At 39.7% G+C, this 23,601-nt stretch overlaps 1 protein-coding gene across 5 annotated transcripts; it reads right to left on the bottom strand.

Moving 5' to 3' along the window:
* Nucleotides 1-123: 123 nt before the first annotated feature.
* On the bottom strand, nucleotides 124-23,601 carry LOC136237986 (protein NLRC5-like). 5 transcript variants are annotated; one of them, XM_066028278.1, is made up of 7 exons: nucleotides 23,499-23,601; nucleotides 23,350-23,440; nucleotides 23,232-23,286; nucleotides 22,178-22,249; nucleotides 21,891-22,130; nucleotides 2,543-2,599; nucleotides 124-2,491 (listed from the first exon to the last, which is right to left on the bottom strand). In XM_066028278.1, exons 4-7 carry the CDS (start codon nucleotides 22,227-22,229, stop codon nucleotides 204-206), a joined length of 2,637 nt encoding a protein of 878 aa, XP_065884350.1. In that variant the 5' UTR covers nucleotides 22,230-22,249; nucleotides 23,232-23,286; nucleotides 23,350-23,440; nucleotides 23,499-23,601; the 3' UTR covers nucleotides 124-203. The 5 variants fall into 5 exon arrangements, with proteins under 5 accessions (XP_065884350.1, XP_065884349.1, XP_065884351.1 ...); XM_066028277.1 differs by having other exon boundaries at nucleotides 23,350-23,593; XM_066028279.1 differs by lacking the exon at nucleotides 22,178-22,249 and having other exon boundaries at nucleotides 23,350-23,593.

The raw sequence follows: 23,601 nt of genomic DNA, 5'->3' as shown, positions 1-23,601 counted from the left end.
TATATAGATACCTTAATATTCCACCACTCCATTTTTTGGGCTTACAACATATTTACATACCTTAGCCTTCTTGTGGGCCCCTACTATTATTATAATAACAACAATTTTATTATTTTAGATGCAATAAACAACAGCATGGGTATATAATAATTGCAAAAATAAAACAATAGAATGGTGTACACTGTACTACAGACCACTTAATGTTACCAAACTTTTAGCATATCTTGTATTCCTTGAATTTTTCGCTTAGTGTTGATTTCTTCTACTATTCTGTTCATAATTTCTGGAGAATAATTGGGAACACATAGTTCTTTTAACGTTTTATTATCCCTCATAGCTTGCAGAACAGTTACTATGGCTGCCTCATCAATGGGGTTGTTATACATCACCAGCTTCACCAGTGATTTGTTATTAGTCAGAGCAGTACATAAGTCATTCACCACATCACCAGTTATGTTGTTGCTGTGTACAACAAGCTTCTTCAACTTTTTAGTATCCTTAACTGCAGAGAATAGTGTTTTAGCTGCATCAGGGGATAATGACGTATGGTCCATGTGTAGCTCTGTTAGCATAGAGGAAGTATCTGTCAACATGGCATAGAGATCTCCGTTCTCCCCAATTGTGCGGTTACCATTGATATGCAAAACTTCTACTTTACAGCTAAGGACGATATCACTGATGGAGGAGGAGGATGATTTGGTGAGGCTATTATCTCTCAACTTCAATCTGTTAATAGTAATATCAGTATGATTAAGGTATTTGTGAATAATGTGGATGTCAAAGTCTTGGATATTGCATTCCCAAAAGTCAAGCTTTACCCATTGTTGGACGGAAGAGGAAACAAGGAAGAATGACACACACTCAAGATCAGTGGTTAATAGATTAGTGTGGCTAAGATTGATTTCTTTCTTTTTGAAAATTGCTGCATCTTCAATGGCATTACACATGCTATCATCTTCTGCCTCTTTGAAGCACTTATAGAGATAGAGAGATTTCAACTCATCACGAAGGAATTCATCAGAAATGGAAGTATTAGCAATACCACCAGACAGAAATTCCTTAAAAGAATATTGTTGACCCTTACTAATAGTGACGTACATGAAGAACATGTTTGCATGAAGATCGCACCAAAATTTCTCACGAAAGAGATGAAGCTTTTTATCTTGTGAAAGGTCAGTGAAAATATAATGAGCCGCTAAATATTCCTGAATGGTTAGGTGCACAAAGTTAAAAGTTGTTGTTGTTGTTCCTGTTCGAGTAGTATAGTGTTGCACAGCCTGTAATAGTCCAAAGCCATTAGTACCATCAGGTTGAGTTACAATGCCTGGACACGCTTCCTGAATCTCTTCAGACGTAAATACCAGTTTGTTACTGTTAAGGGCATGAAATGAGAGTCTGGCTAGTTGCTTGACTACCGTATTGTAGGGTTCTGGAAAGGTCCTGCTATCAGTGGGTATGGGAAGACCAGCCTTGGAAAGGTGTCGACAGATGGTCAGGAAAATAAAATCTTCGTATAAATCTGTGGAATTGTTTGGAAGGGAAACTATTTCATTTTTGTATAAGAACAAAAGGATAACCATGTTAAATGGAACAAAACACAGACTATTAACGGTCACATGATGTTGAAGGTATTTAACAAGCTCATCAACTCTGTCTGGCTGATCCTTAAGTGCTTGTTTTATAAACCGCTGTCTCTCTTTTTCAGTAAAGCCCATGATGTCTACCTTGAGGCTAGCTCGTGCACGTAAAGTCACAGTGGCATGCGGACGAGATGACACTACTATACCACAACAACATAGCTCATTTCGACTTAAAATCTTTGCAATTAAACTACTACTTCGTAGGTGATTTGGAAATTCATCATAACCGTCAAAAAGAAAAATGATATCTTCACCATGATTTGCACGAAGATTGCTGCAAGCTGCTGCAATTATTTTGTCATTACTGTGTCCTCCACAGAGGTAAGAAAGAAGTTCATTGATTGATTGAACTTGCTGAATATTGGGGTCACGCAGACAAACCAGAAACACTATTTTAAACATCGTTAACAACAATTTCTTTCCCCATTGACATGCAATGTGTTTCAACAGAAAAGATTTGCCTATGCCAGGTGCACCTTCGATTAGTACAAATCTTTTCCCATCAGTCTCCTCCAATGTTGTTAGGATTTCTACAACATTTGTAGTTACAGTGCTGGTATTAATGACATGTCGCAATATCTTGTGGCTACCTGCAGTGTCTAGCTTACAATGATGTTTGAGAGCCAACTGACCACTAGCACCAGTAGTTACCAAGTCAATGTCACCTGTTTGTGCAAGCTTGGCCACTTCTTTAACTTGCTCTTTAGTACGATGCTCCTGATGCTGGATGAGAACTAGTGGTGTATATTCCTCCGGTTGTTCTGGTGGCCATCTGTCCTCATCAACGATGTTTTGCAGATGTGCATTAAACTTGGCCACCCTATCAGACAAAATGGAGACTGGCTCAGCTCCTACAGGATAAACGGCAGCTAATGTAGAGCATACACTACAGTACATTTCACCTTCAACTAGATCAGTGACAGTCAACTTTTCCATCTTAATCCTAGGTTCACCTTGACCTACAATAAGCCATACCAAATTGCTTATTGGCTATTATACATTAAAATAACAAATATTTGTTACAACTACCTAACGTGACAGTCAAGTAGTCATTTACAAATGTAATAATTTTGTAAATACTGTATCTATCTCTCCACACAGAGTTCAGAGAAAAACTATCAAAGCTATGGATAAGGAAGCATTGACTGATGCTCCTGTTGCATGAAGAAAATTTTAACAGTGTACTATAAGAATTTGAATTCAAATTTTAAACAAATGTGAAGCTACAATCACACCTGTACTATTGCCATAAATGGTACAACAATATGCATAGAACTTGTGGTAAGCTTTGAAAAAGCAGCTCTACTGCTAAAACACCTACCCACAGCATGATGATACAAGGCAACATTTGTTAAGGAATACATTCAAAATTTTGGCCTGCTACAATTAACCATCGTGGAAAGACTTCTCAATAGGTGTAGTCGTTGAACATACATGGTAAATTGCATGAGTTAAATCATTAATGCAGATTGTATAATAGTGTGTTACTGCGGGAGATTCTATCTTACAAGCATTTGTACTGAAGGGTTGTTACAATGTATTCTGTGAAACACCTCTATAAGGGTTAACAGCACCACCATGACTCTACTGAATTAAAGCATAACTAATCTACAGTTGTAATCATGCATATTCACTATATGTGACCAGATTTTACAAAACCGATCCAAATCGCACATCAGGTAAAATCACACTAACACCACCAGTGGATAGCTACACTATCGTACTAGCAGTTTTGACACTCAGTACCACTCAAACTACTCGAGGCTGGCTTCAACAGACGTCTTTTCTGGGGGGTGTGTAGAGCTCGAATGGTGGTTTTAGGCCTTGTGAAGGACCTGGCTTGGCAAGAATCAGTGGTTTACTAGTGGACAGCTTGATAATGTAGGCCAGGCGTTTTTCTCTGGATTTTGCTACATATCAACCACTAAGGTGCCAGCACAGCCCTGTAACCTCGTCTCTGGACTCCAATCGCGGTCTGCCTCCATTTTGAAGTCTAACCCTTGCCCACCCCACCACCCCCCACCCCTTTGTGAGCACTTGTGATACTACTTCGCTCATCCAACAGCTCAGATTTTCTATCTTATTTGGCAGGAAACTCTACAAGCAGCTACAAGTACTGGAAGTGGTCTGAAAGGTAACAGATTGATGCATCTTTAGTGTAAGTTTCATACGCGTGCTTGCTATCCTTGGAGAGTCATGCTGGCTTGAATTCTTTAAAACGTTTATCTCGAAACTTCTAATGTGCGATTTGGATCATTTTTCCAAAATCCAGTCATCAGTTAGCTTCATAGGTTATAAGGTTTCTACTTTCTAATAGCACGGATACCTATTACCGGCTTGACCGCCACCTTAATTTGGAAGCTTTGACATTGCAATTTAAACATATACTGTCAGGTTCATCGGTCATAAAAACCAAAAAAGTAGTAGAAAACTTTGGCAGTATAAAACATTGGCAAACTAAATTTGGTGAATTGTCCTTTAAGTTGCCAAAGTTTTTCTGCAAAAGTATAGTTTCAGCCATAATTAGTTACATGCAATGTGTAGTGACAAGTGGCAAAACGCAACAATCTGCCAAATATATTACCGTAGATTCCCTAAAATTTTGGCATCTCTAAATATTTGGCACTCCCCGTGCTTTGAACGCAATGTGCTCTAAATTTCGACAAGCGGAAAGAAAGTCTCTATTATAAGTGTGCTAATTTTTTGGTACTTGGAGTACTAGATGATGAAGGTTTCTTTAGTACTGAGGATTCCCAGTGACCTCACATAATATGCTACCTCGATGCTGGATGAAGCACCAAGTGTGAAATTGTTCACGGAACGAACATGCCCAACGATATCATCGTGTGACATCACGGCTACCACAAAACGATCTTCATTTCTGTTCCCAGAATAACATCTCTCCTGGAGCCCACAAACATGATACATCCTCAGATATAACGCTCTGTTAAGTCATGGAACACTTCATGCAGCAACTGGGAGCTAGCGAGATTTCACGAGATAGCTAGTTTAATAGTATTGATTGTGGTTTGTATTATTATTAGTGTTGAGTGACTGTATACAAAAGCGATGTAGTAATGACATTGATCATCTCTCCTGGATAATGTACGCAATCACGGTATATAAGTTAGTGCTGCAGCGAAGTGAGTGTTGCGGCCAGTATCGTCAGTTCTGCCACAAGGCATTCCTGTTGGTCCCTGTAGAAAGAAATCCAGAAAGTAATCAGTAAGCAGATTGCAAATAACATAGCCATGAAGCGTGCAGACTGTATTAGGGATAGATCCCTACAAATTCGACATTAAGACTGGGTTGGTACATTTTTTTCCTAATTGTTCGGCCAGACATGAACGGATTTAATTTATTTCTGCCGAATGTTTAGGGAATCTACAGTATGCAATAATCATACAGTATGATATAGTACTGTATAATAGGAATCATGAAGAACTGGGATTTTCTAGCCAAAAATATCACCCTAAAACCAGCTTCAGTTTCCATTCATGACAGATTGGCAGCATATTGGTTAGTTCAAAAATGTCTTCAGACCAAACACCAAATCCTTCGAAAAAGCTTCTGTGAAATTTTAAAAACTTTCTATTTAATAACAGAATTTTGTGGTGCCTGACTGACTGGTTGACTGACTGATACCTCCAGCCAAGTATAACTTGACAATGGATAATTGATTTCTTCACTGTTTGATGTCTTTTTCCTGAGATGTGTCCTTTTGCCAACTGTAGTACGTACAATACACACATCATGGACTTGTCTTTGTCCTTCTTTGTGTTCTGTTTGTTGACAACGCAAGGTGTCAATTCACGATAACAAGTTGTGGCTTCCCTGTGACTGTGTTGGCTATTAGGATTATTTTCTATAGCAACTGGATTGATTGCAGAAATGCTTTTTGTATACTGTTCTTTGTTTTTATTGCTGTGTAACGGGCAAAGCATAGCTGAAACAAAGCATAATGGCCACCTCCTTTTCTGTCACAAATTTGATTGTTTGGATGCACCTTCTGACACAATATTACTTTTATGGCATTCCTGGTGCCATTCGTTCTTTTAATGCAGTATGCTCTGGTTCATTTGTCAGAATTATTTATTATAGGAATTTAAGTTGGATGAGGGATCGCAGAAAAAAAGTTGTGAAACAAGGAAATAGCTAAAAAGTGGTTAAACAAGGAAGGTTGCCTATACCTGCAGCTGATACACTAGTGGACATTTAATCCCTAATGAAGTCATGGTTATAGACTGAAGTTTAGGGATTTAATGTTCACTAGTATATCTGCAGGTATAGGCAATCTTCACCACTTTTTAGCTATTCTCTTGTTTCACTACTTTTTCTTGATCCTTAACGTTCCTGTGACCGAATTTTGGAAAATCACCCTTATGGGTGCATCTTGACACATTAAATATTTAGATCTGAAACACTGCATTATAAGTTAAATTCCTAGGGTACAATAAACCATATGTACCTTGAATTACAAGAAAATTTTTAGAAATATTTAAAAACTGTTTTCTGCTATTAACAGCTCCATGCTAGTTTCAAAAATTCTAATTGTTTCAGGCGTGACCATAAGGGTGGAATACTATGGGAATGTGCAAGATCAAGATACTACAATAGAGCACAGTCACCTACTAACTACTCTTACAGAGTATAAAAACAATAAAGTTGCAGCAGGGTTTTTTGAGGGGGAATTAATTTGCAGATCACCACCATCCAAATTTTTAAGGTGGAAAATTCTCGCTTCTTCAGGACCTTCAAACAATGCTGCAGTGTTGCCTGTGAAAGTCCTCAAAACCCTCTAATATTGGCATGCTTCAATGCTAGAGTGCTTTGCACAGTAATATCAGGTAAGTTGAATACTTCTAAATATCAGCCACCTGTATGACTTTCTACCTCTTTATTTAAGATTAAGAAATCAACGTTGTGTGCACCCCTTAACAAAGCTAGCATACCACTTTCAAAAATATACAATTCCTAATGGTATGTGTGTTGGAGTGGTGTACTGTATTATGTACAGTAGTTGGTACCAAAACTAAACCAAACAAGTATTCTTTATATTTTTTAGTAAAAGATATCTTGACAGGCACTAGCCAAGCATTTAGTCTTTGTTACAGTGATCCATCTGTCTTTCTTTGAATGCGTTGTTTGAGTTGCAGGTAAAAATTCCCAGAAACTCAGGCTAGAACACCGGGTACATGATTAGTAGGTGCAAAGTGTGCATTTGTGTTTGTGTGTGTGTGTTCCTATCTATTATGTTTGCCAGTATGCACCCACGTGAGCAAAACCATTCAATGTAAAAGTAGCATGTCAGAAATGAAGAGCCTGTACTGAAGAAAGATTTGGCTTTGGGTGGTTTCTTTTAGCTGTTATGGGTATAGTGAGCAACTCTGTACAGACTTTGTGAATGAACCTTCCCATAGTAGCAAGCCTTGTAGGCTACCAGGTATAATGTACAGTACTGTAATAACAGTACAATCCACTTCTAATTTAACTCATGCGTGGAATTTTTGTGTAGTGCCACACATTGTTGTGTGCCATTCCACACATGGATAAAAGCTAAGCCACACATGGATACACTTAAAATCACGCAGGTGCACAAAAAGCCACAATCTGGCCTATGTGGAGGCATCGGAATCAGGGGGGGGATGGCCCCCACACTATTTTCAAAAGCATGTTTTGCCCCCCCCCACACACACACACTTTTGGGACCAATTAGCTCAGATTGAAACAACCAGCCAAAACTATATACACAGAAATGCATACCTCCATACGAGAAGCCATACAACACCACACAACAGCACTGCCTCTTGTGGCATTACCGGTCTTGCACAACTGTCAAGCCATTCACTATGTTACACCCAAAAGCGCCTATAATTTTATTTATGATTAGTCCTTGCACGTGACATCTACTGTTCAAATATTTTCCTGAAGCCTGCGCAGCGAGAAGTTTAAATAGCGGACAGAGTGCCACATGATGGGAGAGGTTAAGGTCGTATTGAGGATGATAACAGATCTAAGAGGGCATTCTCATTGTAGTGCGCGTGTATACAGGAGTTGCTGACTACCAACTATTTTATTTTTTCCAATTGATATTCTAACAGGGAGGCAGCATCAGCCAAAGCTGTTCTTCAGCTATGCCCTGCAAATGGAGTTAATATGAAGACTTTGGTGAAGAGTTGATTTATCACATAGACTAAAAGAGAGGCACACAAGGATATTTAAAATGAAAGTAGCCAACCGTGAACACAGCACTAGTGTGGCATTCATGCGATCCTCACACTTGGTTTGAGAGCACCTGCTACAGGGGACAACCCAGTTCCTTCAAGGTATGATGTATCACTTTGCAGATAACAACTGTTACTGTTATATTCCTTGTAGTGGAAGGCACAGTAAACATAAAGGGAAGACCTTCACGTGACCATGATTTCTCATGTGATATTTACATGCATTGAACACATGCAGTAGGTATAGCAGCCATTAGCAGAATAGGGAGTGAGCAGATAGCTATGCATATAATATAGGTTGTTAGTACTTCAGAACATCTTTATATAAACGCACATATATTAACTGAGCTACAGGAACCCTAACAATAGGACCCTGTGGCTGCATAAGTGTTGATCAGTTTGTGGTTAACTAGTTATGGATACCTTTGGCCCCCCACTCTGAAAATCATTCCTACTCCCTTGCACATGTCATGGCATGATTTATAAGACTGTGGCAGCAACTAGCAGGAACGGAAGAGCCAGGGGTCAGAGATGGGGGCACATGATTGATCATGCCATCAAGGGTGATAACTACAGCTTTCGCAGTAGTAGGACTTTAATCTTGACTCATAGCTTTTCACTGTGAAATGAAATAGGCTGAACTGAACACTCAAGTATATGTTAAATATGGTAATAAGTGTGGCAGTACCCTTTTTGCACCTTTTCAAACATACATCTTTAAACAGGCTGTAGGACCAGGTGTTCTATACAGACCCACAGCACTTGTGCTGTAAAGCCTTATTATAAAAAATAAAATATTGCCACGAGAATGTGCCATGCAAATTGCTGTGGGGCACATGTCTGCATGGCAAACACAACATCCAGACAGTTAAGTGGCATCAAAGTAATTGTGTGAAGCCATACAATCCCTTACATCAATGCCTGTCCTCCCTCACATATTTCTTTGAAAATTTTAAGTAGTGCACTTGAATTTTTTTGATTGCTAATGTAATGATTATCTAATCCAAAACAGCCAAGCTGTAAAAAAAGTGTGCGGCCCTCAGAAAGGCTATGGTGAAAAAAGATGTGAAATCCAAGGTGGCGGCCAAGAAATGGCTGTGATGGTAGGTTAATGGTAAAAATTTTGATAAAGACAATTCAGGTGAATTTTTGTGCCGCTTCACAAAATTTACCTGAATTGTCATTATTAAAATTTTTACCATTAACCTACCATCACAGCCATTTCTTGGCCGCCACCTTGGATTTCACATCTTTTTTCACCATAGCCTTTCTGAGGGCCGCACACTTTTTTTACAGCTTGGCTGTTTTGGATTAGATTTCATTTCTTTTTGTATTTGTATACCAGCTTTGGGACTTTTTTAACCTACGTTTTTTTTCTTTACTACAGGAAGAAGAAAAGATGAAGTAGATGTACTTTAAATATTTTATCAGTAAATGTACAAATTATATATACTGTATAATACATATTTGACCGCATTTGCGAAAAGGGGTCTTCCACACACATCCAATTTGCCAACTTTGACAATTGATAACTTCAGATTGGAAAGAGCTATTGCCTTGATATTTGGGCAGTGGTGAGCACCACTATAGCTGAATACATGGTGAAAGTTTCAGGTTAATATGTTACTTGAACACTGAGTTATGGTCTCCAACGTTTACGGAATTGGATGTGTGTGGAAGACCCCTTTTCGCAAATCCGGTCACATATATTGATTACAGAAATCTCCATGGTGGTTTCTTTGTAACTGAACACTCTACAAGGTGACTTCTTCTAATTGCTCTCTCTACAGGGTGAATTGTTTGTAGCTGAACGATCTACAAGGTAACTTCTTCTAGCTGATCTCTCTACAGGGTGATGTGTTTGTAGCTGAATTTTGTATAGGTGATTTGTTTGCAGCTGAGCTCTTTACAGAATGGTTTCTTTGTAGCTGAACTCTCTAAAAGGTAACTTCTTCTAACTGATCTTTCAATCTACAGGGCAATTTGTTTCTGGCAGAATTTTCTACAGGGTGATTTCTTTGCAGCTGAACTCTCTACATGGTGGTTTCTTTGTAGCTGAACTCTCTACAAGGTAATTTCTTCTAGCTGATCTCTCTACAGGGAGATTTGTTCGTAGTTGAATTCTGTACAGGTGATTTGTTTGCAGCTGAGCTCTTTACAAAATGGTTTCTTTGTAGCTGAACTTTCTCCAAGGTAACTTCTTCTAACTGATCTTTCTACAGGGTGATTTGTTTGTAACTGAACTATCTACAAGGTAATTTCTTCTTGCTGATCTCTCTACAGGGTGATTTGTTTGTAGCTGAATTCTGTACAAGTGATTTGTTTGCAGCTGAGCTCTTTACAGAATGGTTTCTTTGTAGCTGAACTCTCTACAGGGTGATTTGTTTGTAGCTGAAATCCCTACAAGGTAACTTCTTCTAGCTGATCTCTCTACAGGGTGATTTGTTTGTAGCTGAACTCTCTACAGGTGATTTGTTTGTAGCTGAACTCTCTACAAGGCGATACTTCTAGGTGATCTCTCTACAGGATTCCTTGTTTCTAACTGAACTCTCAACAGGGTGATCTGTTCATAGCTGAACTTTCTACCGGGTGATTTGTTTGCAGCTGAACTCTCTAAATGGTGGTTTCTTTGTAGCTGAACACTCTACAATGTGACTTCTTCTAGCTGAACTCTCTACAAGGTGACTTGTTTCTAGCTGATCTCTCTACAGGGTGACTTGTTTCTAACTGAACTCTCTACAGGTGATTTGTTTGTAGCTGAACTCTCTACATGGTGGTTTCGTTGTAGCTGAACTCTCTACAAGGTAACTTCTTCTAGCTGATCTTTTTACACTGCATATTTGTTTGTAGCTGAGTTCTCTACAGGGTGATTTGTTTGCAGCTGAACTCTCTACATGGGAGTTTCATTGTAGCTGAACTCTCTACAATGTGACTTCTTCTAGCTGAACTCTCTACAGGGTGACTTGTTTCTAGCTGAACTCTCTACAGGTGATTTGTTTGCAGCTGAACTCTCTACATGGTGGTTTCTTTGTAGCTGAACTCTCTACAAGGTAACTTCTTCTAGCCGATCTTTCTACAAGGTGATTGAGTTTTTTGCAGCTGAACTCTTTACATGGTGGTTGCTTTGTAGCTGAACTCTCTAAAAGGTGACTTCTTCTAGCTGAACTCTCTACAGGATGATTTGTTTGCAGCTGAACTCTCTACGTGGTAGTTTCTTTGTAGCTGAACTCTATACAATGTGACTTCTTCTAGCTGAACTCTCTACAGGGTGACTTGTTTTTAGCTGATCTCTCTACAGGGTGACTTGTTTCTAGCTGAACTCTCTATAGGTGATTTGTTTGCAGCTGAACTCTCTACATGGTGGTTTCTTTGTAGCTGAACTCTCTACAAGGTAACTTCTTCTAGCTGATCTTTCTACAGGGTGATTTGTTTGTAGCTGAATTCTCTACAGGGTGATTTATTTGCAGCTTAACTCTCTACAAGGTGACTTCTTCTAGCTGAACTCTCAACAGAGTGATTGATTTTTTTTGCAGCTGAACTCTCTATACATGGTGGTTTCTTTGTAACTTAACTCTCTACAGGGTGATTTGTTTGTAGCTGAACTCTCTACAGGGTGATCTGTTCATAGCTGAACTCCCTATAAGGTAACTTCTTCTAGCTAATCTTTCTACAGGGCGATTTGTTTATAGCTGAGTTCTCTACAGGGTGATTTGTTTGCAGCTGAACTCTACATGGTAGTTTCTTTGTAGCTCTACAATGTGACTTCTTCTAGCTGAACTCTCTACAAGGTGACTTGTTTCTAGCTGATCTCACTACAGGGTGACTTGTTTCTAGCTGAACTCTCTACAGGTGATTTGTTTGCAGCTGAACTCTCTACATGGTTTATTTCTTTGTAACTGAACTCCCTGCAAGGTGACTTCTTCTAGCTGATCTCTCTACAGGGAGATTTGTTTGTAGCTTAACTCTCTACAGGTGATTTGTTTGCAGCTGAACTCTCTACATGATGGTTTCTTTGTAGCTGAACTCTCTACAAGGTAATTTCTTCTAGCTGATCTCTCTACAGGCCGATTTGTTTGTAGCTGAACTCTCTACATGATGGTTTCTTTGTAGCTGAACTCTTTACAAGGTGATTTCTTCTATAGTTGATCTTTCTACAGGGTGATTTGTTTGTAGTTGAACTCTCTACATGATAGATTCTTTGTAGCTGAATTCTCTACAAGGTGATTTCTTCTATAGCTGATCTTTTTACAGGGTGATTTGTTTGTACCTGAACTATCTACATGATGGTTTCTTTGTAGCTGAACTCTCTACAAGGTAACTTCTTCTAGCTGATCTCTCTACAGGACAATTTGTTTGTACCTGAACTCTCACATGATTGTTTCTTTGAAGCTGAACTCTCTACAAGGTGATTTCTTCTAGCTGATCTTTCTACAGGGTGATTTGTTTGTAGCAGAACTCTCTACAAGGAAACGTCTTCTAGCTGATCTCTCTACAGGGAGATTTGTTTGTAGCTGAACTCTCTATACATGATTTGTTTGCAGCTGAATTCTCTACATGATGGTTTCTTTGTAGCTGAACTCTCTACAAGGTAACTTCTTCTAGCTGATCTCTTTATAGGGTGAATTGTTTGTAGCTGAACGATCTACAAGGTAACTTCTTCTTACTTATCTCTCTACAGGGTGATTTGTTTGTAGCTGAACTTTCTACAAGGAAACCTCTTTTAACTGAGCTCTGTACAGGGTGAATTGTTTGTAGCTGAACTATCTACAAGGTAACTTCTTCTAGCTGATCTCTCTACAGGATGATTTGTTTGTAGCTGAACTGTCTACAAGGTAACTTCTTCTACCTGATCTCTCTACAGGGTGATTTGTTTGTAGCTAAATTCTGTATAGGTGATTTGTTTGCAGCTAAACTCTTTACAGAGTGGTTTCTTTGTAGCTGAACTCTCTACAAGGTAACTTCTTCTAGCTGATGTATCTACAGGGTCACTAGTTTGTAGCTGAATTCTCTACATGGTGGTTTCTTTGTAACTGAACTATCTACAAGGTGACATCTTCTAGCTGATCTTTCAACAGGGTGATTTGTTTGTAACTGAACTCTCTACAAGAAAACTTCTTCTAACTGATGTCTGAACAGGGTGAATTGTTTGTAGCTGAACTCTCTACAGGGTGATTTGTTTGTAGCTGATCTCTATACAGGTTACTTATTTCTAACTGATCTCTTGAATTCTGTTCAGGGTGACTGCTCTATTAGGATGACTGCTCTATTAGAGTATCTCGATCTCGCACTTGCTACACCAAGTTGGATTTCGTGTTATAACTCCGTGACTTTAAGTCTGATTCTTCTACACCATTGAAGAGCCTTTCTAAGATGATAACTCCATCTGTACAGCGATTTTCAAAGCATTACCCCAAGTGGTTTATCTGGTAGGCGTGGCAAGCATAATAATAATAATAATAATAATAATAATAAAAACTAGCTAATCTCGATTGCGTATTTGTTACACACTGTTGATTTTTTCGCTGTATCTTCCTGGTTTTTAGCTCGATTTCTTTCAAACCACAAAAGGTTTGAGGTTCAATAGTTAACCTATTCACCCACCGATTTTCAGCTTCTTCCCATACGCGGTTTACCCTGTAGGCGTGACAACATATTGGTGTTATTTTTCGTGCATAATCGCTCATAACTCTTTGCCTGTGTATGGTATTCCAGCCAAAGTTGGTACCGAGATGCGCCTTTATACCCCCCTTCTGTGTGCCAAATTTCAAGGAAATCGGATAACGCGTTCGCGTTTTATAGCAGTTTTTGTAAGTGTGCGAAAAGAGGAAGAAAAATAAGAAGAAAAAGAAAACGAAGAAACTAAGCCAATATTTGAAGTCGCATATCTCAGGAATGCCTGAAGCGATTTTGCTCAAATTTGGAATGTGGAGTGCTGAAGGTGGAGGGAATCTACACAGCAAAATTTGTCTTGTTTCATCAAGGCAGCACAGAGCTACGGAGGTGCGAAAATTGCGTTTTCTTTCTTCCTGTCAATATACTCACGGGGTTGCGCGCCGGCTTCTTGGGCCGCACGACACACTACCGTGTGTCTTGATCACAATGATTTTTATATCCAATTGTTGCCCCCTATGATATCTCATGATTGAACTGTACACGTGTATTCTAATTAATTGTTGTGATCAGTTGCTTAAATTACATTAGTGCTGAAACCAGGGACAGGATGGTGACGGGTGTTGGTCTCGCTTTACCAGAACCTCTTCATGACGAAGATGCAAGATCCTGGTTCAAATGCTACAAAGTTTGTGTGGCAGCCAACAGGTGGAATTACCAGAAAAAGTTGCCAATACTTCTAAAGGCTGGGCCATCTATGATGTATCGGGAGATGACCAGACAGATATGTACAAACATTTTAAGGTGGAAATCCTAGCATGATTGTACCCAGAAACTGATGAGGACAGGTTGGTATCACATGAGAAGTTATTGAGAAGACAACTACGAGATAACGAAAGCATAGACGAGTTGGCTTGCGATATTGAGAAATTGTTTGGCCGAGCTTAGTCAGGACAGCCTGCTGCAGTTAGGGATTCTAAACTTCGGTTTCATTTTATGAACTCGCTTCCTGAAAGGATATCCTTCCAACAGAAGGTATCCTTTGCAGAAGCAATGGCTAAAGCCAGAGAGCTTTGTTTGATTTATGGGAGAGCTGAGTGATCAGAGACAGTAAACCAAATAAAGCCGACAGAAGACAGCCAAATAACCAAAATGGAGGAAACTCTGCAAGCAATGTCTCAACAATTTGCTCACTAACTACCCAGCAGCACGATCTTGTGCGCCAATCCTTCCACTGTAGAAAGCCTGGTCATTCGGCAAGGAATTGTAGATCCTATCCTTCCCAAGTTGAATGTGGATGAAGAGGCCACTTGGCAAGAGAGTGCTGGACTCAGGGAAATGCCAATAGGGGTGCTCCAACCTATTGAGTAGGAAGCACCCGCTGTCCATATTGAGTGCCCATACAACAGAATTCATACCCACACTCAACCAATCTCTTTATGTCACACAAGCCACATAACACAGATAACAGTGACATTGCTAGATTCAGGTGCTTCTTGCGGACATCCCAATTAACATTCAACGAGCACACAAAATTAGACTACTTAACACAGATAGCCGGGTATTACCCCCACTGATGTAGTCCAGACTGATGTTACACTTGGAGACTTCAAAACTACGCTCACATTAAATTTTGTTGTAGATAACCAACACTTGTTATCCTGGGATGTGACTTCCTCACAAAATATGGCTTCGTAATTGACTTTAAGAAGGCACTGTGAGTACATTTGACCCTCAAGGACTCCAGTTAAAACTTACAGCTGACAAGAATGATGTTCAAGCCTTGTAATATGCTACCTGTTGATGATGAACTACCGCAAACCATTCCCTCAACCATCACACACCACAATGCTTCAGAAATTGACCTGCCTGATGATGTACACCCAGACTTGAAGCAAGGCGTTTCACCCACAGCAGAGAGCCACACCAGTAGCTGACTGGCCAGTTCTTACTTTTGGTAAAGAATTGCAGTCCTTTCTAGGCCTTGCTAATTTTTATAGATGGTTTGTCCCTTCTTTTGCAGACATTTCAGCTCCTTTAACCAGAACAAAGTTACTTCGATTGGACATCGGAAGGCTTTTGACAACCTTAAACGTGTTCATGTCTCTCCACCCATTCTAGATTACCCCAAGCAGACTGACAACTTTGTGCTAACCAAAGATGCCTCTTATGAAGGCCTGGGTGCAGTTCTGTTAATATCACGAGGCACTGTGGTAGAATATGCAAGTAGCTATAGGTCACTGACATCTGCTGAAAGGAATTATACAACCATTGAGAAAGAATGCTTGGCAATTGTTTAGGAAACCCGTAGATTCTGACACTATCTGTTGGGTGTCCCATTCACCCTCCAGATTGACCACAAACCACTAATGTGATAATATTATAGAGTCTGCAATGGGCACTAGAATTGTGTGCCTTATGAATTCAGTTAAGCATCGTCCTGGAATAGAATGTGGATGCTGATTCTTTGTCAAGACACACTGTGTCTTTGGTAGCTCCAGAGCTCCCCATAAGCTCTGCTGGAATCTCCAATTAGTACTCTTTATAGTGCTCACACACCTAGTCATCTGCTGCCCGTGCAACTTCCAACAACTGGCGTTTGTTCCCCTTATGCTGCTACTATCAATTGTGGTCTCATCTCTGTATACAGAACTCAGTATTGTGCTGTAGAATGAAGTCACCAACAATGGCTGAGGAAAAGTATTTGATAATTGTACCTCAGACCTTAAAGAAAGCCTTTCTGGCCATTGCACATGACCATTCAGGCCATCAAGGCACAACCCATACATTGTCATCACTCTCCGAGATGGCTTACTGGGTAGGTATGAGCAGTGATATAGCACGCTATTGTAATTGTTGTACCACTTGCCAGCGCACCTACCAAATCACCCTGCTCCGTTGCAGCATGTTATTGCCTCCAAATTGGTTGCGATCGATATCCTTCATGTCAGCTCATGGCAATCAGTACACTATAGCTGGCCGGGATTACTTTTCTAAGTGGCCATTTTTTCAAGCAATCTCAGCAGAATGAATTGTTTGCATCCTTAAGGACCAAGTATTCACAGTTGTGGGGACTCCCTACAAATTACACTCAGACCAAGGCCAGAATTTTGGAAGTGATGTATTGTCAAAGTGACTAAGTCATACACAACCTTACCACCCTATGGGGATGGCTGATGGAAAAAATTAATCGCTCACTTCTAAATCTCTTGCGTGCATTTGCCAAGAAGAGCAGCCACCTAGCTACAACTTCTAATGTTTGTATACTGAACCTCTAAACACCATTCTACAGGCATGTCTCCATTTGAAATTATTTTCGGCCGCAATCCGCCATCCATACATGTTCCAGAGTTGCACACCACTGCAATTATACTAATAATTTCTGTTCTTGTAGAGGAAATTTTGTATCCATACAACCGCCTACAGACAAAACTACCCTGATTTTTTTCACAAGGATACAACTCTGTCCTATTTCTCTACAATGGAGTAACTCCTAACTGTTTGGGTTAAAAACATTTCTTACTTTGTAGAACAACGTGCCAGAGCAGTGCTAGAAATAAGAATTTGGATTTGGCTGGTCATATGTCCTAGCAAAATGGATTTTGGTCGGTCATTGACAATTATGCTAGGTCATTTTAGTTGCTGTAATGTAAATACTTGTATATGATTGGTTGGTAAGATTCACGGCAGTGTGTGAAGCTTTGCTTTCTAGAGGGGTATGAAAGGCTGCTCCCCCAGGAAATTTTTGAAATTTAGGTGCTCTGAGGTTGAATTCTTTTGACTCATTTATACTACCACTGTAGTATTAGTGTACAATATAAGATTTTTTATAGCTGTGTAGTAAGGTTACTAATTTACATAAGGTTACTGAAGTACATACTAGTTGAGCATGCATATCGGTCTATATCTATCCCTATAATTGAAATTCCTATATAAAATTTATTCACATACAGATCAGATGATCAACATGGAGAAGCTACAGTGTAGGGGGAAGGAGCACAGTACTGAAATAACTAATGAATACTCTTTAAGTTTGTATACATTCAATGAATATATGCATGTAAATAAATTATAACAATGTTTATGGTGATTTCTGTAAATATATGAAAATGTATAAATAATATAAAGATTGAGCATTTATGTCAGATGACTAGTACAACAGATAAAGTCAAAGTACAACATAAAGTCAAGTACAACCGAAAAGTCAAAGTACAACATAAAGTCAAGTACAACAGATAAAGTTAAAGTACAACATAAAGTCAAGTACAACCGAAAAGTCAAAGTACAACATAAATTCAAGTACAACAGATAAAGTTAAAGTACAACCGAAAAGTCAAAGTAAAACATAAAGTCAAGTACAACTTAGCTGGAACCTAACCAGTTGTCCCAGTCGTCCAACAAAATATTGTCTTCTGAGTTGCTACTATCACTGTCTAATTCACTTTGACCTGCAGCAGCCTGTGTCTTGTATTTTTTTCTTTTCGTTTGGTCTGGCCGTCTTGTTTTGGCTCTCCACCACAAATCAATAGATGGGTCTGGATTAAAGTTATCCATGGATGCGCCATCTGTATTAATCATTAGCAGATCTTTCAAGGTCTCGTTTCCAATTGATGATCGTCTATCAACTTTTAGCAGCTTAAGCACAGAAAAGATTCTTTCAAGTTTCCCATTGGAGACAGGCAACGAGAACAACAATCGGCCAAGGGCTAACACATTGGGCCAACTTGAAGAATTTGGTGAGTGGAACAATTTCCACCACACAGCCCGATAATCTAGGGTAGCCAATGATATGAATTGCGTGGCATACAGCAACATGTCATAAAATTCATCCCGTAGCTTACTGATATCTACTCCAGCTGATTCCAAGGGAACTTTGAACCTTTGCCCTAGTCTCTCTATTGGTGCCAAAGGGACCATCCTCTCTGTATTCTCATCACTTTCACCATCCTCCTCATCTAATGACCTCTGCCAACCATGGGTAGCTAGTACGGAGATAACATCCCTTATGACCCTGAGATCAGACCACGTTAACCTTCCCTTCATACAGGCGGTCACAGCTGTGCAAAATTCTTCATGTTTGGATTCGTAAAATGATTTTGCTTGCAAAAGATTTCTCAACTCTTGACACTGGTAGCTGCCATCATCACTCAACTTTGTTAAGGTTGTACAATATGTTTTCCATTGTTCCAGTGGCTTGGAGCTGAGCTTGTTCACTTCCTTGGCAGTACGAATCAAACTACTAAATGCACCCAGAACATCTAGGTCATCTTCTTGCATTACTTTAGAAAATATTGCACAGGGAGACAGTAAATCAACAAAAAAGGCACACCCTAGCAAATATTTTGCATCAACCCATTTCCTCAGGTATCCCTGAAGTTTAGCACGATCCACAGCTTGGACAGAACTGTCCATTGAAAATGCAGTAAGGTGGTTAGTGTAAGCTCCAAACTTTGATAGAATACGTTTCATCGCATTTACTTTATGGGACACCCACCTTGAGCCACTTGCGCGTAAAGGTCTCACACCAGCATCATCAAATTCAACACACTGCCACAAATCAGCAACAACTTCCTCCAACTCACGGCATTTTTTTGGAGACTTCTCGTAAACGTAGTATAGGCGAACAAGCATTTCATCGATGAGATCAAATACAGTCCCCTTCAAAGCATCCTTCAGTGCCAATTCTTGTCTATGCGCTAGGCACCACATCCAGAACACCCACTGTAGCTCTCCTTCAACCAATCCTTTCAGTCCAGCTACAGCAATATTTACAGACGCGCCATCTGTCCCAATCCCAACTAACATTTTGCAGTTCTCTACATTCAAGGCAGCAACACCAAATTCCTGTAGCACACTTTGCAAACATTCGAATAGGCCTTTAGCATTGCCACTCTTTGGTCTGGAAACTGTAAAATACTCCATTCTAGAGTATATCTTCTCATCTGTTCCATCAACATCACACCACTGAACAAGAAACAGTTCATCATCAATTTTGCCTACATCCGTTGTTCCATCCATTAGAATCGAGAAGAACTTGGCGTTTGTCACAGTCTTGCACAATTCGGCCATTCTTGTTTCAGCAATAAACTTACAGAAGGTCTTTCCTGCATTTTCGTTTACATATGAAGTACCGATGTTGACTCCATGGCGAGATTCTAAGTTACAAATGGCTGTGTATTTGTTAAAAGCAAGCTTGTGGTTGGCAACAAAATATGCTATATCAAACTTCTTTCTCAGGTGGTCCCTATTACCTTCTGATAACTTTTGCAACATTGTACAAACATTTCTGCTTGAAGGCTCACCGGCTTTAGCAGTTGATCCGGATTCTTTGCAATGAAGTGACATAGCATACTGATGTTGATCGCTACGCGCGTGATCTCTGACGTTGCTGGTCCTAACAGAGTCCGCACCAACTATCCATTTCTCACTGTAGTTTCGCATGGATTCGATTCTAGACTTGTATTTTAAGCACACCTTGCACTTCAATCTATTGACTGTCCTCTTTCCTTCCTTTCCTATCAAATTGCAATCCAGCCAAGAGAGGGTTTGGCACTCTTTGTCTAGCTCACTTCGCCATTTGACATATGTCGAATAACTGACGCTACGTTTCTTTGGCTCAGTTGTTGTCACAGAGTCCGAACAACTACGAGGTCGTTTCCTCGTAGTGGAAGAAGTCGACACAATACTCACTGAATTGGTAGAATCGTCGGAATCAGCCATCGCATGGCGAATCATGTGAAAACCACATGGTCACGGTCTAATAGGCGCTTAATGTCTCTAATCGATAAGCGCCACCTCCCAGAACGTGATCATGTAGGGTAGGCGAGCGACAAAGTTCACAAACAGGACGAGACCAGCTGCTATAAAGGAGTTGTTGCCTGTAGACAACCTATAATTATTTAATTATCTTGTTTATTACTTTCGCGTGAGTTATTAATTCAGGTTTCATCAGACTAGAATGATTAATAATACTGTTACAGTTTGGCTGGCCATATGGCCGAGCATAACAGCAAAAGGACGGTCAAAATCATAATTTGCTCGGAAAATGGCCGATGGCCGACCGTTATTTCTAGCACTGCAGATTCCATTTTATACATAGAATTGTTACAGTTTGAGAAAATACATATTCGTGGCTTCAGCATTAGGTAAATACCTTGGACAGAATATCTTCCTGTAGGTGTTTAGAGAAGCATTTCCCAATGCCTGTACCAAGCACATAATTTTGAAGATAGTGAGACTAATTGGCTGGCAAGGGCATGCTCTGTATAGCACTAATCACGAGACAACAATGCATACTAATCAGGAGACATCAGCATGCTCTATTCGCCAGTAATTTAATTAAAAGTTTTGACAAACAGAAGCCATTTCTAGATGTGCTTATTCTTGGAATCAGTTGTAATTTGACTTTTAATTTATCTTCTTGCTATTTGGCAGAAGACGTTAATCCAAAGCAGAGCAAAATTAACAAGATGCAAATTTACAGCAACAGAAAGCAAAACATTTGCTATCAAGAAAATTATATTTAAATAACCCATTGATGCATGACCACATTTTCTACTAGTTGAATTGCTGAATTGGGGGATACGAACCACCCAATTCACAGAACTACGTACTTAGCAATCATACATAACAGTTGCTATAAACTAAGGATGTTAAAAAAAGAAAAAAAAGAGCTAAGAATTGACTATGTTTCTTTTGTTTACATGAACAGTAACTGAAACGAAGTTATCAAACAGCAAAGTCTAAACTTTGGTAAAAGCCAGTCTGATCAAACAATGGAATCCCAACTAACTTAAATTTACAAGGGTGTCTTGTACTCCAAAGAAATATTCTATATAGTTTACTTACAGTGCAAACCATTCCGTTTCTTTGTGATTTGCCTCCTCTTTGCTGTTACACATTTGTATATGTACCCGTGTATACCATGCCATGCCAGGGATAAAGCAGCCGACTGTCAACTTTACCCCTCTCCATTGATGTATAACACTTTCTTTATTATCAAATAATACTTTTCAACCTGAAGAACAATTTAACTGGCCAAAGGTTACGCTTTGCGCTATTACATAACAAACACACAAAAAATTTGATGCCATGCCACCATATGGTGGCAGTACATGGTCATTGATGGGTAAATATAAACAACATATGATTAGAAATCACTGATCAGAATTGAAGGTGGTCTACAGTTTGAAATGGTCTACAGCTTTCCGGGTTTGACCACAAGCATTCTGTTCCATTAACCTGGTAAGGCTTTACATTATTACTTGCACAGCATTTCAATTACATGGTGTGCATTATTTTAGTGCTGTATTAATTCTCTGTAGTAACTAAGTGTCTGGTTTATATGAATTAGGGCAACACAACATCAATTTGTTTGTTACAACAAAAATGAACGACACATGTACAAATAGATCACCAGATACTGCAGGTGACTCAATGGCAACGAATAATTTTTCCCATGTAGCAGTGGGGTCCATCCTTAACCACTCTGAGAACATCTCATTGCAACAGTCTGTGATTCTGTGTGGGTTGTCTTGTCTTATGGCCCTCAGTTTAGCATCAGTCAGACCCAATTCTACTCCTATCTGCTTCCATTCTGTAGCATACTGTGGCGTGACATGTCGCTGGAGTTCCCTTTGCTTTGGAACAGCAGTCACTGTCAACAAAATATATAATACCAAACCTCAAGAGTGCATAGATTACCTCTATCAGGAGCTTTAAAACACTTCAACGTTATGGTTTGACCGGCATCCATTTGGTTTGAGGAGTGCAACACTTGAAAAATAAATGAAGAGGCCAGTTAACTACTCTCTGTTACCTCAACCAATGATACCTACTACTATAAAAATGATTGACTTGTATAGTTGTCACATTCACCCAAGCCCTTGTTCAATTTTCAGTTTCTTGAAGCCCCGAAAAAGTGTGGTTCTGATACTGCGGGCAAGAACAAGATTCTTTTAGTACTGGCTCGCAAACACAGTGCAAAATCATTAAGAGTAAACACCTATTATTATTATCTAATGACAGGGTACACAAAGGCTAAGTGCCAGTACAAGGTGGACACCACTGGCAAGTCTGGCGGCACCCGCTCCTTCACATAGAGTAAGGGTCTGGTACGTTTAGTATAGTGGAGTTGTATTGGATTACCAAAAACTGGTGCAACCAATCAGAATGCTCCACATTTAATCAGCGCATTTTTGTTTATGTTACGTCAAAAGAATGAATCAAATGCCCTAACAGTACTGAAAGAAACAAAAGGACTTAGCTAACAAAGAGCAAAGTTTTATTTTGGGAAGGGCTTTTCGCCTTCTTTGATGTGCAAAAACCCGGGTTATGCTCTGATTTCCTAGGTACTGTGTATTCCGTAACAGTGGACCAGTCCACTTTCGCCTGTGTAAAGACGAAGAAAGTTCAAAAACCTCTGCCACAGCTTTGGGTGAGGCACTTCCGTTAAGACCTTTTCATTACGTTATTACATTCAAATTAAATCCCTCCAGAACAACTCAGTGATACTAAGCGTACCAGACCCTTGCTCTATGCGAAGGGACGGGCGCCGCCAGACTACCCACTGGCATGATACAAAAACAAAACTACAATAACAATTACTACAATGCAGTAGCATAGGTTTTCCCGACCAAATGAAAAAGAAAAAAGAGCGGTCTGGCCACGCAAGACTAGCATAGACATTACAAGGAAAAACATTTATAAAATGAGACATAGCTACAACAGTTAACTAACAAACAAAAAATGTGCGAACCTCTATTCACCCTGAATCTTCACCTTTCAGCTACTGGCGGGTTTTGTCAGGAGAGCTAATGATCAAGACCGAACGTGAACCGACTAGTAATCACTATGTAGTCATAAAACTAGCTTACCAAAATGGGTTGCTATATCTGTGATCAATCGTCAAATAACAACAGTCAGCAGCGCCCGAGGCAGCGCCTTGTCAGATGCACCTTTCACGAGCTGTTTCAAGTAGCCGCTTTGTCACAATGTAGCTACAAGTACAATGTGTAGCACTCACCCGTTGGTGGGTTGTGCTACGATCCTCGTTTACAAACGGTGATAAACTCGGTGATAAAAGAATTGCTTCTGCATGCACATAACACAATGGCCTGACCGAATTC

This window comes from Dysidea avara, chromosome 11, assembly GCF_963678975.1.
Source record: "Dysidea avara chromosome 11, odDysAvar1.4, whole genome shotgun sequence".
NCBI lineage: Eukaryota > Metazoa > Porifera > Demospongiae > Dictyoceratida > Dysideidae > Dysidea > Dysidea avara.
The sequence above is the reverse complement of the archived record's forward strand: the minus strand, read 5'-3'. Positions and strand labels throughout refer to the sequence as shown.

Excerpts from the sequence above, each read along its gene's own strand:
- LOC136237986 (XM_066028278.1), bottom strand. The coding sequence starts at position 22,229 with ATGGATGCCGGTCAAACCATAACGTTGAAGTGTTTTAAAGCTCCTGAT. Across the intron at positions 2,600-21,890 it reads TGAGTCACCTGCAGTATCTG|GTCAAGGTGAACCTAGGATT; the intron begins GTGATCTATTTG and ends GGCTTATTGTAG. Across the intron at positions 2,492-2,542 it reads TGTCACTGATCTAGTTGAAG|GAGCTGAGCCAGTCTCCATT; the intron begins GTGAAATGTACT and ends TTTATCCTGTAG.